The sequence below is a fragment of the Bipolaris victoriae genome (assembly GCF_000527765.1).
Source record: "Bipolaris victoriae FI3 unplaced genomic scaffold scaffold_53, whole genome shotgun sequence".
Lineage (NCBI taxonomy): Eukaryota > Fungi > Ascomycota > Dothideomycetes > Pleosporales > Pleosporaceae > Bipolaris > Bipolaris victoriae.
Genome location: NW_014575339.1, coordinates 16858 through 34561, shown reverse-complemented (window position 1 = coordinate 34561; position 17704 = coordinate 16858). Strand labels below are relative to the sequence as shown.

General features: G+C 47.9%; 8 protein-coding genes across 8 annotated transcripts; 5 read left to right on the top strand and 3 right to left on the bottom strand.

The window, feature by feature from the left end:
* Window positions 1-251: 251 nt before the first annotated feature.
* Window positions 252-902, bottom strand: COCVIDRAFT_16840 (hypothetical protein; the record flags this gene model as incomplete). Its single annotated transcript, XM_014700084.1, has 3 exons — window positions 252-338; window positions 394-610; window positions 703-902. 3 exons carry the CDS (start codon window positions 900-902, stop codon window positions 252-254), a joined length of 504 nt encoding a protein of 167 aa, XP_014555570.1.
* A 1949-nt stretch (window positions 903-2851) lies between these two features.
* On the top strand, window positions 2852-4356 carry COCVIDRAFT_27493 (hypothetical protein; the record flags this gene model as incomplete). The annotated part of the gene is made up of 2 exons (XM_014700103.1): window positions 2852-2905; window positions 2959-4356. The coding sequence occupies 2 exons, from the start codon at window positions 2852-2854 to the stop codon at window positions 4354-4356; spliced, it is 1452 nt and encodes a 483-aa protein (XP_014555589.1).
* Window positions 4357-4404: 48 nt separating this feature from the next.
* COCVIDRAFT_38630 (hypothetical protein) lies at window positions 4405-6061 on the bottom strand (the record flags this gene model as incomplete). The annotated part of the gene is made up of 5 exons (XM_014700102.1): window positions 4405-4436; window positions 4643-5138; window positions 5310-5603; window positions 5793-5878; window positions 5917-6061. The coding sequence occupies 5 exons, from the start codon at window positions 6059-6061 to the stop codon at window positions 4405-4407; spliced, it is 1053 nt and encodes a 350-aa protein (XP_014555588.1).
* Window positions 6062-9227: 3166 nt separating this feature from the next.
* Window positions 9228-9416, top strand: COCVIDRAFT_47475 (hypothetical protein; the record flags this gene model as incomplete). Its single annotated transcript, XM_014700101.1, has 1 exon — window positions 9228-9416. A coding segment is annotated over one exon (189 nt), but the record flags the coding sequence as incomplete, so codon positions are not given.
* A 272-nt stretch (window positions 9417-9688) lies between these two features.
* On the top strand, window positions 9689-9886 carry COCVIDRAFT_101889 (hypothetical protein; the record flags this gene model as incomplete). The annotated part of the gene is made up of 1 exon (XM_014700100.1): window positions 9689-9886. The coding sequence occupies one exon, from the start codon at window positions 9689-9691 to the stop codon at window positions 9884-9886; it is 198 nt and encodes a 65-aa protein (XP_014555586.1).
* Window positions 9887-10384: 498 nt separating this feature from the next.
* COCVIDRAFT_101840 (hypothetical protein) lies at window positions 10385-12185 on the bottom strand (the record flags this gene model as incomplete). Its single annotated transcript, XM_014700099.1, has 4 exons — window positions 10385-10783; window positions 10835-11532; window positions 11582-11813; window positions 11865-12185. 4 exons carry the CDS (start codon window positions 12183-12185, stop codon window positions 10385-10387), a joined length of 1650 nt encoding a protein of 549 aa, XP_014555585.1.
* Window positions 12186-12755: 570 nt separating this feature from the next.
* On the top strand, window positions 12756-14424 carry COCVIDRAFT_38627 (hypothetical protein; the record flags this gene model as incomplete). The annotated part of the gene is made up of 2 exons (XM_014700098.1): window positions 12756-12787; window positions 12849-14424. 2 exons carry the CDS (start codon window positions 12756-12758, stop codon window positions 14422-14424), a joined length of 1608 nt encoding a protein of 535 aa, XP_014555584.1.
* Window positions 14425-14721: 297 nt separating this feature from the next.
* On the top strand, window positions 14722-16413 carry COCVIDRAFT_38626 (glycoside hydrolase family 27 protein; the record flags this gene model as incomplete). The annotated part of the gene is made up of 4 exons (XM_014700097.1): window positions 14722-14820; window positions 14868-15144; window positions 15195-15406; window positions 15472-16413. The coding sequence occupies 4 exons, from the start codon at window positions 14722-14724 to the stop codon at window positions 16411-16413; spliced, it is 1530 nt and encodes a 509-aa protein (XP_014555583.1).
* Between the last annotated feature and the right edge of the window lie 1291 nt (window positions 16414-17704).

Sequence of the window (17704 nt, the reverse complement as noted above, 5' to 3'; positions counted from 1 at the left end):
CCCAATAAAGTACTGACATTGCGCGTTTACCAAATGAATAGCTCGTATCATTCTCACAGCTCGTTCCTTCGTCGTAACCGCTCCCGCACCATGTCTGCCAAGGGCCCAGACATTTGCACTCGTGGCTCACCAAACTTGATGTTGCCACCACTGTTGGCAATCTTCTCCCCCGTCCCTCCTCTGTATCGTTGAATATCAGACACCGTTGTTGCTCGTCGTGTGTGATGGTGTCCAAGTAGATCTGGTGACATTTACCGGTGGAATGCAACCTTGGCGGTGAGGCAGGTGATCTTTTCCTGATTCTCCGTGAATACGTCAGCAAGAACGGTGTATTGACCCTATGGTACTGTTAGCATCGCCTTGTAGTGTCCAAGAAGGATTCAGGGGGCGCACCGGAGGAATCTCCCTGGGCAGATCAACATCCTTGGTCAGGCTCATTTCGCCCTTCTTGAGCGGGCAATCAAGGTCTCCCTTCTTGATGGTATCGCATCCATCGGCATTCTGGTTGATGAGCGTGATAATGCCATACTTGACCTGGAGATGCATCTTGAAGCCCTCGCCAACCTCTTGCTTGAAGTTGCCCGTGGCTTTGATGCTGAGGGTCTGTCCACTATGCACGCATTAGTTCCGATTTACAGGATTCCAGGCTATCGAAGCGTCGCGACAGATGAGGCTGGGAAACGCCGAGATGGAGGTACGTACGGCTGGGGAGGGTTGGGGCTAAGGTCGACCTTCTCGATGGTAAGAATGTCGTCGGCTGGGTCGCCGCAAAAGTACAGCGGGTTATCGCCCGGCACCTTGTACTCTTCCTTTACAACGACTTGGTCGCCTCCCATCCACGAAGGCGAGGCGGAGACAGAGACGGCGCTCAGCGCGGCAACGAAGAGCGTGGTGAGCTGCATGGCGACGGTGGCTGGCGGCGATTGGGCGAGGGGCGTGTGAGAAGTGACTTCGAAATGACAGTTCTGCGGTTGAGAAGAGGGTTTGGAGATATAGTTGTGGGGGAGGAATGTGGAGCTCTGCTCGTTGGTTCAGGTTGGCGTCAAGAGATAGCGGCTGCAACTCCCATGTGAGGCTGGGGCGGAGCTTGGACCCTGTTACCAACGTCATTCTTGTTGGTCACGTTTCATGCATTAGCGCCTGCACTAGCCTGTTGTGGCCCTTATATGCTAGCTCTTCTCCATAACACCATCCTGATCCAGTCGGGTAGGTATGTATGGCGATACTCAAGATTTATTTTGAATGTGAATTCTGGATGCTGTAAATACAAGAGAGTGCTGCTTTCTCATCGCAACTGTAGTTCGCTGTTCTGCTGCCTTCGTCGCAACCGTGATTTAGTTGTTGTACCCAGTAGAGACGTGTCTAATAGGCATGTACCCGTTGAGAGGTGTACATATCTTTAATAGTATTACTTAACAATTTCTTAGAGTTTAAAAGTAGGTCATCGCTAACGCTTACCTAAATTCTTTTACTTTAACTGTAAAGTTAATTTTTGTCATACCACAATCTGGCAGGTTAGGGTGTAGCCTGGTATTTTCTCTAAAATGATTGATCTAATACGCTATATAAGAAAGAGACATAAAAAAGTCAAGTCATACAGGCAAGAGCTATTTTCAGTGTTCGAGTCGTTGGCACCGCTTTGGTAGTAGCCCTGCCGTCTGAACTCTTCATACAGCTGATCCAAGTATTTCTCCTATCTTTCACATATATTCCGTAACCACCATATCCGAATTTGACAGCGGTGAGTTGGCCAAGTCATCCAAGTCTCTGTGTGAAGACGTGGACAAATTAGAAGGTTGGTTTGCTTTTACCGGTAATTGTACACCAGTTTCACCGCTTGTTTAGACAAGGGGGACAGGGTCGCCATCATGTATGTAGTTGATTCGATTTCTCATACACTGGTATGAGACTGGATATTTGAGAATTTTTGAGTGGACTTATAGATCTTATTAGTTAACTTGGCGTTTGTTTACAGTTTTATAGTTGACTTTCCGATGGATCTTATAGCGCCCCAAAAATCATTTCCCGGAACATATACATATCAATCTAATCGAGGTCGAGTTATCTAGCCTATGAACGAAAAGCAATCCAAGCCTCCAGATTTGTTAAACTTCGTAGTGGTTCTAGCGCATGAGGAAAGTGCGCTTCAATTTCACATCTGATGGCGGAGTAATAGCATTGAAAAAATGAGAAAAGTCAAATGAGCGGATGCATGAACTTTATTTCAACTGCAGTGGCTGAGAGTAGAGCACTACATCACCCCAGGACTGCACCGACATCAGAAACGTATCTAATTAAAACGCCAAAATGTGCCAATACTGTCTTAGAGAAGTAGTGGCAATGAATATGCATCAATATGATTACTTACAACTGTTCCAGACCCCCGGTATTGTCACAGATATTAGTTTGCGCGGTGGTACAAGGTTTTTATTCTTACAGTGAGCTTAACCCTATGGATTACCGTAGCACGACTTGGATTTATCCGCCGGGGCATCTGACCCTTCGGCAAACCTGCATGTGATTGGGATACAGTGTGGATAGTTTTCAAGTCCCGAAGGGTGTGGAGCAAAGACGAATGGCAAGCAACGGTTAGGTATATGCGGGGTTCAACCAGCCATGTCACGGCTTTGCTGCAGAGCGAACTCCACACACAATTTAGCGGTGTGTATCATTACCATAATGCGTTAATTCAAATGGTTAACAAATCAGCAACGTACACACGGATGCATCTAAGCGAACCAAGCATTGCTTGGTGGTGCTTAAGTACCTGGTATAGTTCTTGACTTGCTATTTTTCTTGCTGCGCTCTGATTTGTATTCTCACACCGTGTCTCACTAAGGGAGCCTAGAAAATGGCTTTTCAGCACGACGCAGAGAAGCATGGCGAGGTATTGGACAAATACGCAGTAAGCACGAAGATTAAGCTCCAATGTGATTACGAATCTAACTCAAGCCCTAGGACACTCAAAATGTCGATGCCATCGAAGAAGCAAACTCCCCAGCTGTCAGGGCTCTAATCTGGAAACAAGATCTGCGCATTGTCCCTTTGTGCGCTACGATTTACCTTCTTTGCTTTCTCGACCGCTCCAACATCGGCAATGCCAAAACCCTCAATGCCAACGAGGGGCATTCCCTCCTGCAAGAGACACATATGACCAACTACCAGTATACCATTGCCCTCATGGTATTCCTCGTTGCCTACGCTGTATTCGAGGTACCAAGTAATTACTTCCTCAAGAAGTTCAAGCCGAGCCGGTGGATTGCCTTTCTCATGTTTGCATGGGGCGCTTGCACAATCGGACTCGGTGGCGCGAACAACTACGCGACTGTCGCCGCTGTCCGGTTTTTACTCGGAGCATTTGAAGCTGGACTGTTCCCTGGATTGGTCTACTATCTCACGTTTTGGTATTGTGCACGCGAAAGAAGTATCCGTGTTGCTATCATTTTGGCGAGCGCGACGCTGGCGGGAGCGTTTGGCGGTGCGATCGCTTATGGCGTAGGCCACATGAAGATGGTACACGGCCTTTCTGCCTGGAGGTGGCTATTCATATTGGAGGGAATTCCGTCGTGCATCTCATCAGTCGCAGTATGGCTACTTTTACCAGACTATCCCGAGGAAGCATCGTGGCTATCGACATCCGAACGGGAACTGGCCGTTGCACGTTTGGAAAATGAGGGCTCAAAAGGTAATGCGCCTTCGCTCACCTGGAAGACAGCAAAGGAAACATTACTCGATGGCCGTCTCTGGGTGCATTACATCATCTACTTTGGCATTTCCGCACCATTCAGCTCACTATCGCTTTTCACTCCGACCATTACTGCTGGCTTGGGATACGAGAATCTTCAGGCTCAGCTCATGACGGTTCCTCCATACGCAGTCGCGTATGTGGTCTGCATCATCACTGCTTGGTCGTCGGACTATTTTAACGCCCGCGCATTGCATGCGGCCGCCTTATCTACTATCGGTGCAATTGGCTTTCTTGCGTCGGCACTTCTCCCTGCCGACGCCTTCCATGCGCGATATGGGTGTTTGATCGTTGCGGCTAGCGGTGCATTCTCGTGTATCCCACCACTGCTGGGCTGGTTGAGCACCAACATGCATAGCACTGCTGCGACAGGACTGGCGATTGCCCTTAATGTTTCTTGGGGGGCCCCCGGCCAAATTGTCGGCGTTTGGATATACAAAGCAAATGAGAAGAAGTTAGGATATCCGACAGGACATTGGACCAATTTTGCGATGTTGATGATGGTTGCTGTTGGATGTGTCGGCTTGCGCTTGTACTACCAATGGCATAACAAGAAGATGCGGCAGTTGGCAACGGATGGATCAAATGTGATAAGAGAGTTTAGCTATTAAATCAGCATGCTGCATGTTTAATAGAGCTTAGTGTAACATCGGTGGAAGTCAGTAAACGCAGATTGTTTTCTTTTCTGAACCTAAGTTACAAATAAGCTACACCGCGATCGACGAAACAACTTGTAGGTCCGCGAATGTAGGAGGGCACTTGATGGTTCCCATCTTGAAATCTTCTTCTAAAACAGAGAGCACAGTGCTCTTGGACTTAGATCCATCCACATTGCCGGGTTTCTTAACAACGTAGCCACCATGCTCAATAATTTTTTAGCAAAGTTGGAGCAACCACCTCCGTTCCACAAGAGGACATTCTTGGTTTCGCTGGGAAGAGGTGCAAGAGCATCAACAGTATCAACAGCGAGTAAGTTGGCCTTGGGCTTTTGAGGTGTGATATCAACTCCAGAGTAAGCAGAGTTCTTGGCAGGCTGAAGAGAGAGCATGTAGGCAAGAAGACCAGCGATATGGGGGGAAGCCATAGAAGTTCTTGACCTGAGATTGGTAGCGTACTTATGGCCAATCCAGGTAGATAGAATCAGATCTCCAGGGGCAAAAATGTCAACACACTTGCCATGGTTAGAGGATTCCGCACGCTGATCTTGCAGATTCGATGCACCGACAGTAATGAAATTGTCGAAGCGAGCAGGATGCCGCGTACACGCGTCGACATTTTCGTTGCCAGCAGAGACAGCGAAGTGGAGGCCAGCACGCACAGCAACATCGATAGCAGGACCCGGACCTCCTAAGCTCATATTGAAAACACTGCCCTTGAAGCCCTTCTTCCCGCTCTATACAGCCAATTCATGTCATTTAACTGTGTATTGAATAGCTAGAATGATGTTGGATGAGCGAGCTTTTCAGAACTGCCAAAGACATTAAGGAAATAGAGATTTGCCTTTTTGGCAACCCCATGTCTCTTGCCAACAAGAGTACCAGAACAGTGTGCCGTGACCACGGACATCTTCTTCAGGCTCATTCTCCAGAATTCGCTTGAGTCGTGTAGCCCGGCCCTCAAAGTCCACATGCTCAATGTTAGTACCAGTATCTATGATGTAGATGTCAACACCCTCACCACCATCGGCGGCGTATAAGTGGTTGTTCCACGTTTCGCTCTCCAAAGCATTACGCTGTGAGATACGAACAAGTCCCCAAGAAACATTCCTCTGGATCATATGCTCGTCGCATGGATCATCGTTGATCTCAGGATCACTTTTGTCGAGGTAGACTTTAGAGTTGCGTTTGACGTAGTTAATCTACTAATATTTTAGATATCTCTATAGGACTAGAAAACACTGAGTGTGTTTTGGTCTGGTTGTGTAATTATAGTGGCTTGGTTATTAGAATAATTGGAGGCTAAGCACCATAACATCGCCATCGAACAGGTTCTGCGAATTTGTGGCATTGGTAAAGCGTACTAGTGAAGAATTATGAATACAAAATACATCAGAGTGGCGCTGGATTGACTTGAAAGTCTCTTCACTGAAATGACCAGAGTATCCCATGAATCCAAACATCTCATATGTATGCTCTGAAGCCAATCATAGTGCTGAGAAGGATATTTGACACCCTTCTGTAAAACAACAATGCATATTTCAAGGAATACAACTGCTGAGCCTGATGATATAAGCGGAGCTACGTCGTTGCCAGTCGCTGTGAACGTCGGCGATGCCGCGACCAAAGCCGATAGCGCAGAAAGTAGTGTGTATCTCATGATATGTAGTAATCTAGCGTGTGCGGTGAGCACTACGAAAGAACAGACGACGAGCGTTGTGAGAAAGAAGAGAGATGGGTAATTAGAGCAAGGTGAACTGAATAGACATATAAATTTACCTCTCGTTTCTAAGCAGCTTTAGGTTATTAATCAGTTTGTCCAATTACCATGACACAATGTAGCTCTAGGCTAAGTGGAGGTATGATCGACGTGCTTGCATTGCTTTTATGATTTTGCATCTGGGTCACGTCTAGCGTATGAGCTCACCGTTACTTAGCTCAAAGAAGGAAAGAAAAAAGACCGCAGGTTGCGTTCCGACCTGCCAGTAACGGGGAGCTCAACTTAAACTTGATGCAATTGAGTTTGTAGTCATACGACGGAGGAAGCATTGTGTTGGGATGCTAAGCTAGACAGTGTCGAGTGATAGCTTTCCAAGCCATCATACTTCCTACCAAGAGCCTTACTCTCGGGATATCGATGCTGTAATTGTGATTATGTGAGAAAGTCTGGTAGGACAAATTCAGACTCAATTATCATCTAACGGCAACTAACGCGGTTCAACACTTACAGTGACCGGACCGTCCCAAGTGTTTGTATACTGGGCATATCCTGTCCTATTTCGCATGCAACTATACACGCGGCCCACCTTTCCCAAAAGTAGAAAGCAAGATACAAGACAGGAAAGCTGTTCGTCTTTCTTACAGGGTCGGCAAACATGCCCGATCGCAGCTGCGGCTATGCTACTTACCCAAGGCATAGTAAAGCATTAGATCTTAGGCTATCTAGCCTATTATACTTTGACCCATGCATCCTCAGCCTTCTTGATGATTTTTATACTACCATAAGGCTGTTTAAAATATGCAAATGTAGCTCACTGGGCAGTCTTAATATTGCCACATGATGAAGTTCAGAAGCCAGCATTGCTATATAACAATGGGATGTAGGGACTAGAGCGTTTTGTCCTGACATTTCTCGTTCTCAAAAGACGCTGGATATTACTCGTTGATCTTTTTATACACGAAACATCACCAATATAAATCCTTCTATCTTGAACGTTGTCTTTTCGGAGTAGTTTTTCTCCAACGAAGGGTTTTAAGCCCTATCACAGAATGTCAGGATTGGCTTACGAAAACATTTGTTCTTTACGAAAAGTCATCGAAACAATGATTTTTTGCGCTGTAATATCGATTCAAAAGAAATGAAGAGACTAGTACCCATTGTCAGAGAAGGGTATAGAGCAGCGCTAATGCTCTAGAAAAGAAGCAGTCTAGTGTAACGTGACTAGCGCCCCAACTTCATCACTACGCCACCAGGTGCTCTTAGACAGCTTGTTAGCGCAGAAGAGGTATTGACCGTAGATCCCGAGCGTACTTTTGCTGCATGCACCCATATGAGTTCACACGCAGATTGACTTAGTTCGAAAAAGAATGCCATGCAGCCGACCAAAACGCTAGGGTTCTTGAACAATACCATGAATTACCGAGGCATTTACCTCGAAATTCACGGGTTGGAGGCACACCTTGTTGGAAATAAACCAAAGCGAAAGAAGTTAAATGATAGATAGAGGTTGTGAGGGTACGACACAAAATGTGCCGTTACAAGGCATAAGAAAGATTTTGCGCCGGACGGAGAAAAAGGGTTGGGCCGCTGTCAAAAGGAAGGAGAAACGCGGGAAGCACACACGGCATGATTGACGTCACGCTAACATCTACCAGACGCTAATACATAATCTTAGTCCTCAAAGATACGGGCGCAACAGACGATGGGAGCGAATAGAGCAATAGACGAATGGGATGCATGGATTTATTATCGAAGTTGTTGTAGTCATATTTTGACAGGATTCACTTCATCTGGATCTACATCTACCTATTTGTCTTGTCGCAATAAGATTTGTTCGATTGTCCGCTACCAGTTACCATATACAGTGTATTTAGGTGATTGTCGAGATACTTTTCTTTACGTACGTCCCGCTTGTCTTAATGTCCATGAGAGGTGGAGCAATATAACCCAAGATTCCTAATGCTTTGTTGAATATCTAGGCTAGGATGTGTAATGGTGGCTGTATTAGGTTATTTTAAAAGCCGCAAATCAGCTCATGATGACCAAGTCAATGAGGGTAACAGGGAAAAGTTAGTTTACTTAGATAGTACTGAAGGCCTTTCCTCTGGACCTCAGTTTGGCACAAAATAGAACTGACTAGAAACACAAATGTACACAGGATCGTATGCCTCTACATCGCTTATGGATGATGCCAGGTTGTAATATTACGAACCTGTGCGATAAGTTTGTTAGTTTGTTGGACACACCAATGCTGTGATTAACAAGGGATCAATTTGGACCAGGATATTATTAGCCGGTTAAAGAGCCCTTCTACGTACCCGTCGGCCATTATGTCCTATGGAACTATAATTTCTCCGTTTGTGCTCAGAGACCATCATCTATTAGAATTTCCCGTGAAAGAAGGTATTAGCAAGATATATCGGAAGCTACCATAGTGCAACGGTCTTGGATGCCGAGCCTGTCGACGCATAGCACAGCGAATAGATCAGTCTTCCCCATCATTGTTAAAAAGCATTTTAACTTATTCAAAAACAAAGTGCCCGCCATGTACGCGCCTAGCGGGTTTATGGCGGAACGTCTTATCACGCAAATTGGGTACAACCCGAGCAAGGTCAGGAATCTCCACGAAATCAGAAGAGACATGAGAATATGACGTAGCGAAGGACTGAAAATCAAGAGACGCCAGGTTTCTAGATGAACTGAACCAAGATATCTCGATGGATATATGCATTGATTGGTTTTTGACTGCACATGTTCCCAACTGTCCAAAGCTTCCACTAGAAAATGAAAACACTCAATGCAAGGCTATATTGATTTGGCATACGACACCTTACTCATCGATAATCAAAGTGTATCATAGCTTAGTAAAGCGAATATAAGAATGTACATATGGAACGAACAAGCACTATCTATCACATCTATCATTCCCATCCCACCAAAACATCATTACAAACATACAAAATGCGGACTTCTCTAGCCATCCTTCTTTCCACTCTATACACAGCAGCATATAGTGCCGGTACTTCGTACCAGTGCTAAAACGGTAAGTAAACTAGAAATCCTATACCTAACCCCCGAAAGTGAAGCTCACACGTGAAAACGAACAGGTGGAACACCATCCCTTGGATGCGCCAACCCCTCCGAGGTACCCGATTGCGCCTGCTCCTGCACCAACGGCGTCACTTTCAACCAGCCTCTCTCCCCGAGCTCTTCTGGTCCGATGATTCCCAACAACTGGCAGGCGGACAAGGAAGCATGCCTCTTACGCGAGCAGGAAGCCATTGCCAATCTCAACGAACAAACGAAAACTTGCAATGCACGCGAGGAAATGCTGATGAACCAGCTCAATGAACAAACGACAACGTGCAAAGCGCGCGAAGACCTCTTGACAGCCCAGTTCAACACAGCAAACGCCGAGTTACTTCTCAAACAGCAACAGCAACCCAAGTGCGATGCCATGCTCGCCGAAGAGAACATGCGACGAGCACGCCACTTCCGGTACCAAGGGTGCTACACCGAGAGCAGAGACCGCGTGTTGGGAGGGGAAAAAAGACTTCCGATTCCGCGATGACGGGGCAGAATTGCATGGCTTTCTGCAAGGATTACCTCTATTATGGTCTGGGGGACGGCAGCGAGTGCTGGTGCGCTGATACGTTTCATGTCCCTGCTACCCTGGCTAGTAATGAGCATTGCCAGACCAAGTGCGGGGGCGATACGACACAGACTTGTGGAGGGAGCTGGTATTTGGCTATCTTTTCAAAGTAAAATGGTGGGTGGATGAGCGTTTTAGTCAGACGCGTGTGTCTGGTTTGAGGTATAGTGGAATTTATTGGCTAGGGAGAGAAAAGGTGTAAAGCTTTGAGACAAGTGGTTACTTTTTGTACACTTACATTGTTCAGATTGATCGAAGTGGGGCGCTTGTGCTGTCTTGATATAGGTAAATGCACGTTGTTTGAGTCTCTTTGCAAGTACATTTGATTGGCTCGTTTCATTAGCGAATGTGCAACATCGATCTTGCCCTAGTCCTAATGTATTATAGGCTTGTCTAGAGTACGCTATTCAGAGTAGTCTGTGTAAAGATATACGTATGGGAAATTCACGTGGTTCGATACTCTTTCACTAGCAAATCTCGAAGTGAATTCGTAATGATTAAGGGTATTATTCCGCTAAACTACAGACCTACAGACCTACAGACCTACAGAAGAATGGCGGCCTCTTCTCTATCACCAACATTACATCGTAACGGTTTAAGCAGTCATTAACTTATGCGTGCGACTCTACTCGCTCAATGTTGTTCTGCTTCTCAAACTGCATCGCAGTGTCCCTGAGAGCAGGCTTCAGGGAGTCTGCTACTTCACGAGTGAACTTGCGAGCCGAAACCCTGTGCTCAAACATGACATCAAGCTCAGAGTATGTGAAGCCCTTGGGCTCAGGAAGACGGAAGTAACCCCAGACGATGAAGAGCAGTGCAATGCCAGCCCAGAAGAAGCCGCCTTTGGCACCCCAGTTCCAGTCATTCTTACCAACCATCTTGGGCATGATAGTGTTGGTGACGAAGACAATAGAGTTGTAGGATGCGCGGGAAAGAGCGACGGTCTTTACCCTGAGACGAGAAGAAGGAATTTCGGCAGCGAGAGAATAGCAGATGGGTCCGAGGGAAAGCTAGTCATGTTAGAGGGTATACGAAGAAAACCAGACTGAGAAAAAACATACCTGGAAGCAGAAAATCATGAGAATAATGAGAATACCTCCGGCCAGACCGGCACTCTTGTTCGACTGCGGTGCGAGGCCAAGGAATCCAACAATCAAAAGAATGAGGAAGATAGAGGTGAGACCGACAAGGTAAATGGGTCGTCGGCCAAAACGAGTCATGATCCACCAGGCGATGAAGCAACCAACTAAACCCAAGCAATCCTGACCAATGGTGAGATGGAATGAATCGTCTTGACTAAGACCAACCCCGAGCATAAACTGGGTCCCAAACCCCATGAAGGGAACGCCACATAAAGCTTGCGTAATAAATGCCATGGCGCTAACCTCAGTTCGGTGAAGGTCACTACCGCGGAACAAATGCCAGTAGTTGGTTCCTGCTCCAACCTGCTTTTCGTACTGATCGGTGACAATCATCATCTCAACGTGGGCATCTAGATCAAACTTGACGCCTTCGGTAGGGGTGGTTATCTTGCGGATTGCGTCTTTGGCCTCGTCGATACGGCCCTGCCTAACGAGCCACCATGGGGATTCGGGTGCAAGGAGGGTAGCTACGATGATTGGAATCGGCCAGATCCACTGGAGAGCAAAAGGAACACGGTAGCCCCACTGCGTTGCGTTCTTCATCAGTCCAGTGAGGATACCAGTGGAGAGAAGACCACCAATAACCCAGCACATGTTGATCCACGACGTCATGTATCCTGGTACTAGTCAGTATTATCTTGTGATCCGCGCGTTTGGTTCACATACCTCTGAGTTGCATGGGACAAAGATCCGCAGCATACGAGATGGCAAGTGTCTGGAAAACACCCCACGGGAGACCCTGGATGATACCACCGACAAGGAACATTTCCAGACCAGTAGAGAAGAATGGAATGAAGATGGCGCCGATCATGAAGACCATGCTGCCAATCATGGTTTTCTTGTATCCGATCCATTCTGTGATATAACCGTTGATGATAAGACCAAGGATGCAACCAACCTATCAGATCATGTTAGTTGATGATATCGATGGTTGAAGTGAGGTCTGTACCTGAGTTCCGTTGAGAATGATAGTCTGCCATCGTGAAGAGACCAGCTTGTTGCCATCAACGTCGACCTCGTCGCCAAACCGGTTGCGAAAGGGAGTGAAGGCGAAGAACTTGTTCATCAAGCTCGTATCGTATCCTTCCATGACGACACAGAGCGAGATGATGAAAGAGAAGACGATGGCCTTGGACCAAAAGCGCAGGGCCTGGCGAACGGTCATATTTTGCTCATTACTGATGGCCGCGCTGGTGTCGTCGGCGGGATTGGAGGCATGAGAGGCAACATTCTCAGCCACTTGGGCTTCGGTCTTCTCCTTGGAAGCCATGGTGGTTCAAGCTCGAGGATCGGGCAAGACACACAGAGTTGTCCCAGGGGATTGAGGGTTGTTGATGGAGACTGGAGTGAGAAGAATATTTGAATGGGGCCGAGGCGTAGATATATAGAGCGGCCGAGAGCATAGCGACAAGCGTTAAGAGTCGGGCCAGAGTGCTGCCACTAGAAAAGGCTAGTCCGAGGAAGTGGTTGGCCCAGGTTCTCGGTAGTGACCAAGAGGGGCATGGCCAGATCTACTTGCGGGGAAAACCATGGGGAGATGTTGATACAACGTGCCCATGGGGACAAGATGGAGCATTCCGCTGGGTGAACTGACCAGTGAGCAGCAGCGACGAGACTTGCCCAGGGGGAGAGACTTTTCCGCCAGTAAACCGCCGCTAGCAGAGGGAATGGCACGTGTTTGCCCTTGGCGGGTCAGTTTCCTGTTCTGGCCTCAGCCGCTCCGAGGTTGTCGCGAGTCGTGGCCAGCCACTGTCTTCATTCACACCATCGACTTTTCCGTCAGTTCTCCGCTTTCCTTACCCCAGAGATGCTCGCCAGACTTGGCTGCTTCTAACACGCTATGCGCAAACCGTCTGCCTGTACAGTTTGCCGGTAAGCCCCCAACTACACCGGCGTCTTCAAGCCACACACATCCATGCTGATGCTGTCACAGGGCGCGTCGTCGCAAATGCATCTATCCGACACACGGCGTGGATGCGGTGTGTGAGTACTGTTCGTCACATGGCCAACAGTGTATCCAAGGCCCACCAGAAGGCGGGTACTATGCAAGGCGCAAGGCTAGGCTGCAATCGCTCAATTCGCCTCCACAGCATCCCCAGAACCAGGATGCAACTCCAGCAACCACAAGGCACGCCGAACCAGACCTGCCACCCCTTGCACTGAGACGAGAGCTAGTCGATTTGTATTTCGACTACATCCACGATCAGTTCCACTCCATCTACCATCGCGTATCCTTCCTCCAAGATGTCATGCATGACCGAGTCCCGGCAATTGTGCTTCTTGCCATGTTCGCTCTCTCGGCACGATTCTCAACCAACCAAGTATTCCATGGAACAGACCCGAGGGAACGGGGCGAACGTTACCGGATACGAAGTGAGGAATTGCTTAACATCCGTCATCTGCACCCCACCACCGTTCAAGTCTGCCTACTCCTAGGCGCGTACGCTGCCGCTAACGGCCAGACCGATGTCGAGAATATCTATTACAGTATGGCTGGGCGCATGTGTCTGGCCCTCGATCTGCCAAGCCGTCCGGTTGCCAGCCTGATAGAGCGTGAAGTAAACATAAGGATATGGTGGACCATATGTATGGTCGATGTTTGGTCTTCAACTGCAGTCCGATTGCCGCGCATAATGCCATTTGATATCGTGGTGCCTCTGCCAGTCGACGAGTTTCCTTTCTCGTCTATGGGCACCGATTCAGAACATGGATGCATTGATCCGACATCCTCTGTAGCCTCTCCCCTCATGGCTGAGATGGTGAAACTTAACAGGATCTTGTCCAAGATCATTGATTTCAATCGCACATGCGTGTCAGATCACCTTGAAGGCTTGCCGCTGGAGAAAGGTATGCGCGAGTTGTCGCGCGACTTGGACGTCTGGCTCGAAAACCTTCCACCACATTTGCGTGACACACCGGACAACTTCAAATACTTTGCCTCACGGGGCCATGGGCGTATGTTTGCGGCCGTATATCTAGGATACTACCATTATGGTCAACTCCTGAATTACCAGTTTCTATCCTTGTCGACCGAGGCGTCGGCAGAGTATGGGCGATATGCAGACGCATGCAAACAGCATGCTGCGCGGCTTTGCTCGCTGGTGTATCGTTCACATGCGACACCTGGTAGCGAAGTCATGTACTCGGCAGTGTCACACGTCCTTGTCATTGCATCCACTGTGCAGATTCATACCCTCCTCTTCTCCGCTGACGAAGCAGAGATCCGCATTTCAAAAGCAAGACTGGAGCGCAACTTTGAGATCCTGCTCCGGTTGCGTGCATATTGGCCTAGTGTGGATGGTGCTATGAGTCGTCTTCGAGCGTTCCATCAGACATGTCTGCGAAGCAAAGAAACTAGTTTTGTACTCGATCGGTGGCTGTTACGCTTTCTAGTCCAGTTTGCCCCTCACATGGAGCTTGAACCGAGAGACCACGATCCTGAATACGAGGCGCTGCTGGCATTGAGCAAGCAGTCGCCGCTCTCTTGCTACTCAGGTCTATCTCTATAAAGACGAAGAAGATTTCCTCTACCACATATTCGGTATGATAATGGTATAGATTTGAGCCAAGTCTAGGTCCCAGGATCCAATCGATACGAAAGGCGGGATGAAATCCTTGGGCAATGTTAGCGGCGGAAAACCCATCAGTTTTCCTCAGACACGTGCGGAGCACCCCCACATCGGAGTTTCAACTTCGGTAATCTAGTAGAAAGATTCGCGTTCACTGAGGGGAGGTGTAGCCATTTAAGTCTGCTCAACTTGCTACTCTAGTCTACGTTGTTGGAGAGACAATACCGATTCTCCAACATGCCTCCCTCACATAACAGCATCCTCGTCGTCACGGCTCTAGCCAACGTCGCAGCTGCCGTAAACAATGGCCTTGCTATTACACCGCCAATGGGTTGGGTACGATGTTTCTGCCAATTGCCCGATTCGCTTGCTGATCTTAAAAGAACAACTGGAACGCTTTTGGATGCGATGTTTCCGAAAACCTGCTTCTCACAACCTCGGCCCAGATCATTGACTTGGGTCTGCGAGACCTGGGTTATAACTATGTTGTCTTAGATGATTGCTGGCAAAATCCCAAGGGACGCGACAAGGATGGAAAACTTCAACCAGCATTGGACAAGTTTCCCAATGGCTTAAAGTCAATTTCGGACCATCTCCATGACCACAATCTCAAGTTTGGAATGTACAGCAGTGCTGGTGAAATGACTTGCGCGAGATTCGGTATGACAGCTCCATCGCCCATCCCATGCTGTCACACTAAAACCAAATAGCTGGGTCGCTCGACCACGAAATTGATGACGCAAAGAGCTTCGCTGGATGGGGAGTAGACATGCTGAAGTATGACAGCTGCTATCACATGGGCCGCGTTGGTACTCCGTCGGTATCATTCAATCGTTTCAAGACTATGGCAGATGCCTTGAAAGCGACGGGACGAAACATCTTATTCAACTTGTGTAATTGGGGTGAAGACCTGGTTCATACGGTAAGATACATGTCATTGTTGCGTGCTTAGTGCTAAAATGAGCGTATACTAATTTTTGACGATAGTGGGGAATGTCCATCTCAAACTCTTGGCGCATCACAGGCGATATCTATGATTCATTTACACGCCCCGACGATCTCTGCGGCTGCAATACCGTGGCGCCAGGTGATGTCAACTGTGTAGCACCTGGCACTCACTGCTCGGTACTGTTTATTCTTAACAAGGTCGCGCCATTTGCAGATCGCAGCATTCCTGGCGGTTGGAGTGACCTCGACATGCTCGAAGTCGGACAGGGTGGTATGACCGACGAAGAGTACAAAGCACACTTTGCGCTTTGGGCAGCTCTCAAATCTCCATTGTTCCTTGGCAACGACCTGCGTGATATGCCAGCTTCTGCGCTTACCATTATCAACAATCCGGCTATCATCGCGCTGAGCCAGGACCCTCATGGTAGAAGTGTAACGCGAGTCCGACGCGATACCGAGGGTGTCGCCAAAGACGAATGGGGCGTCGGCGAGACGCACGTATGGGCTGGACATTTGCACAATGGCGACGAAGTTGTGATTCTTCTAAATGCTGGTGGAAAAGACACTGAGATGAGTGTCTCACTTGCGGAGATTTTCATTCCCTATGGACCTGGAGGCTCAGCACCACATAACAAGTACGACTGGGACATTCATGATCTTTGGGCGCACCGCATGCCTGAGAAGACAGCTGAACAGATCCTTGCGGCAAAGACAAGTTCAGAGAAGCAAGCAGTACTCTCAAAGTCGAATTGGTACAACGCCACCGAAATTCCTTACGCTACTGGTCTTGCGCAAGAAGATCCACGACTATTCGGCGAGAAGATTGGCGTAGCCAAAGCCGGAGGGTTACTCAAAGCGGACGTAAAGAGTCACGCTGCGCGAGTCTTTCGACTGCGAAGGGTTGCAAAGAAAGGAGATGCCTTCGAGGCGAAGAGCATCTCAAGAGACGACGTCGACGTCGAGGAAAAGGATGAGCTATAGAACAGCAGTCCATCTTACTCTACAACCCACTCTTTCCATGTTGCATTGTTATGAAACTCGATGCATCAGATGACTGTGAGTTTTCTACATTAGACTATAGAGCTGCACCACTATCTATTTCCGTGTACCCGATTATCCTTTACTTGGCGTTCTTAGATAGGAAATAACGATGCTTGCTCCGCGACTAATGAGGACCAATGGCAAAACAGATTTGATCTCGGTTTAAGCTTACAAATTACCCCGGCAAGATGATTGGTACGATGCTTTAGACCAAGCAAATAGCGATCCTCTTAACATTGCCGGCCCGAGTGAGATACCGCCCTGTGCCAAAGTTCATTTTCTTTTATTTGAAAGTTGAGTAACTCCTCAGGGATTGGTATTAGTTTACGCCCTACTATATACTCATTCCTCTTGGGTGTACGTGTCAGTGTCGCACGACATTCGCGTAACATGATACTGATAGGTCAACCACGGCTATGACGAGGGATTCAACTTTAAGTCCATATATTTAGAGTGCTTTGATTGCTCTCGCCTCTTTGATTGCTAGCTAATGTGACTGTCGCAACTGACCCATTTGCTCTGACTGGTGATCACGCGTTGTTGATTCCCTTTTTCTCTCTGTCTTCCAAATAGGGACCTTTTTTATTCCCGTTCACTTGCTACTGGCTGATTGCGAGTGGATGTAAAAAGGGGCTTCGCAACGTTCGTTATGTGATCGGGTGCTAGCCAAAAGAAATTCCCAACCTCTCAGTGGGGCTTAGAAGAATAGTAGTAGATGCCCTGAGATTTAATTACATTAAATTTCTTCGTTCGGGAGATAGCCTCTGGGTATAATTCCAGCATACTGCGAGTGCGAAAAGCAACTCATGCAAGCTCATGCACTAAAAGGTTTTGAGATTTACGACTGATTGTTATTTTTCTCGGATAGTTTGCCTGAGAGTACGCGGTACAAACCGTCAAGTTGAGGCGCTAGTAAGTGAACTGCTTTTTCGCGGCGCATCGGCACCACTCTACATCTTGCTTTGATACTCAACAATAGTATGGCCCTACCATGCTGGCTCGTTTCGAACCATCATCATTAAAAAATGTCCAGCCACAACACTTTCTTAGTTGGATGCATTATGACCGAATGAGCCATCGCTCGACCCTGTCCGGCTCGGCATGTTGACACGATGCACCCTCTGTTACACGAGCGCGTGCAACCGCCACCCATATGTGGATCAGTGCAGCCTTAGCCTTACAAACAATGCTCGAGCTCCATGTCAAATCTTGATGTGTAGATCAACCAGTC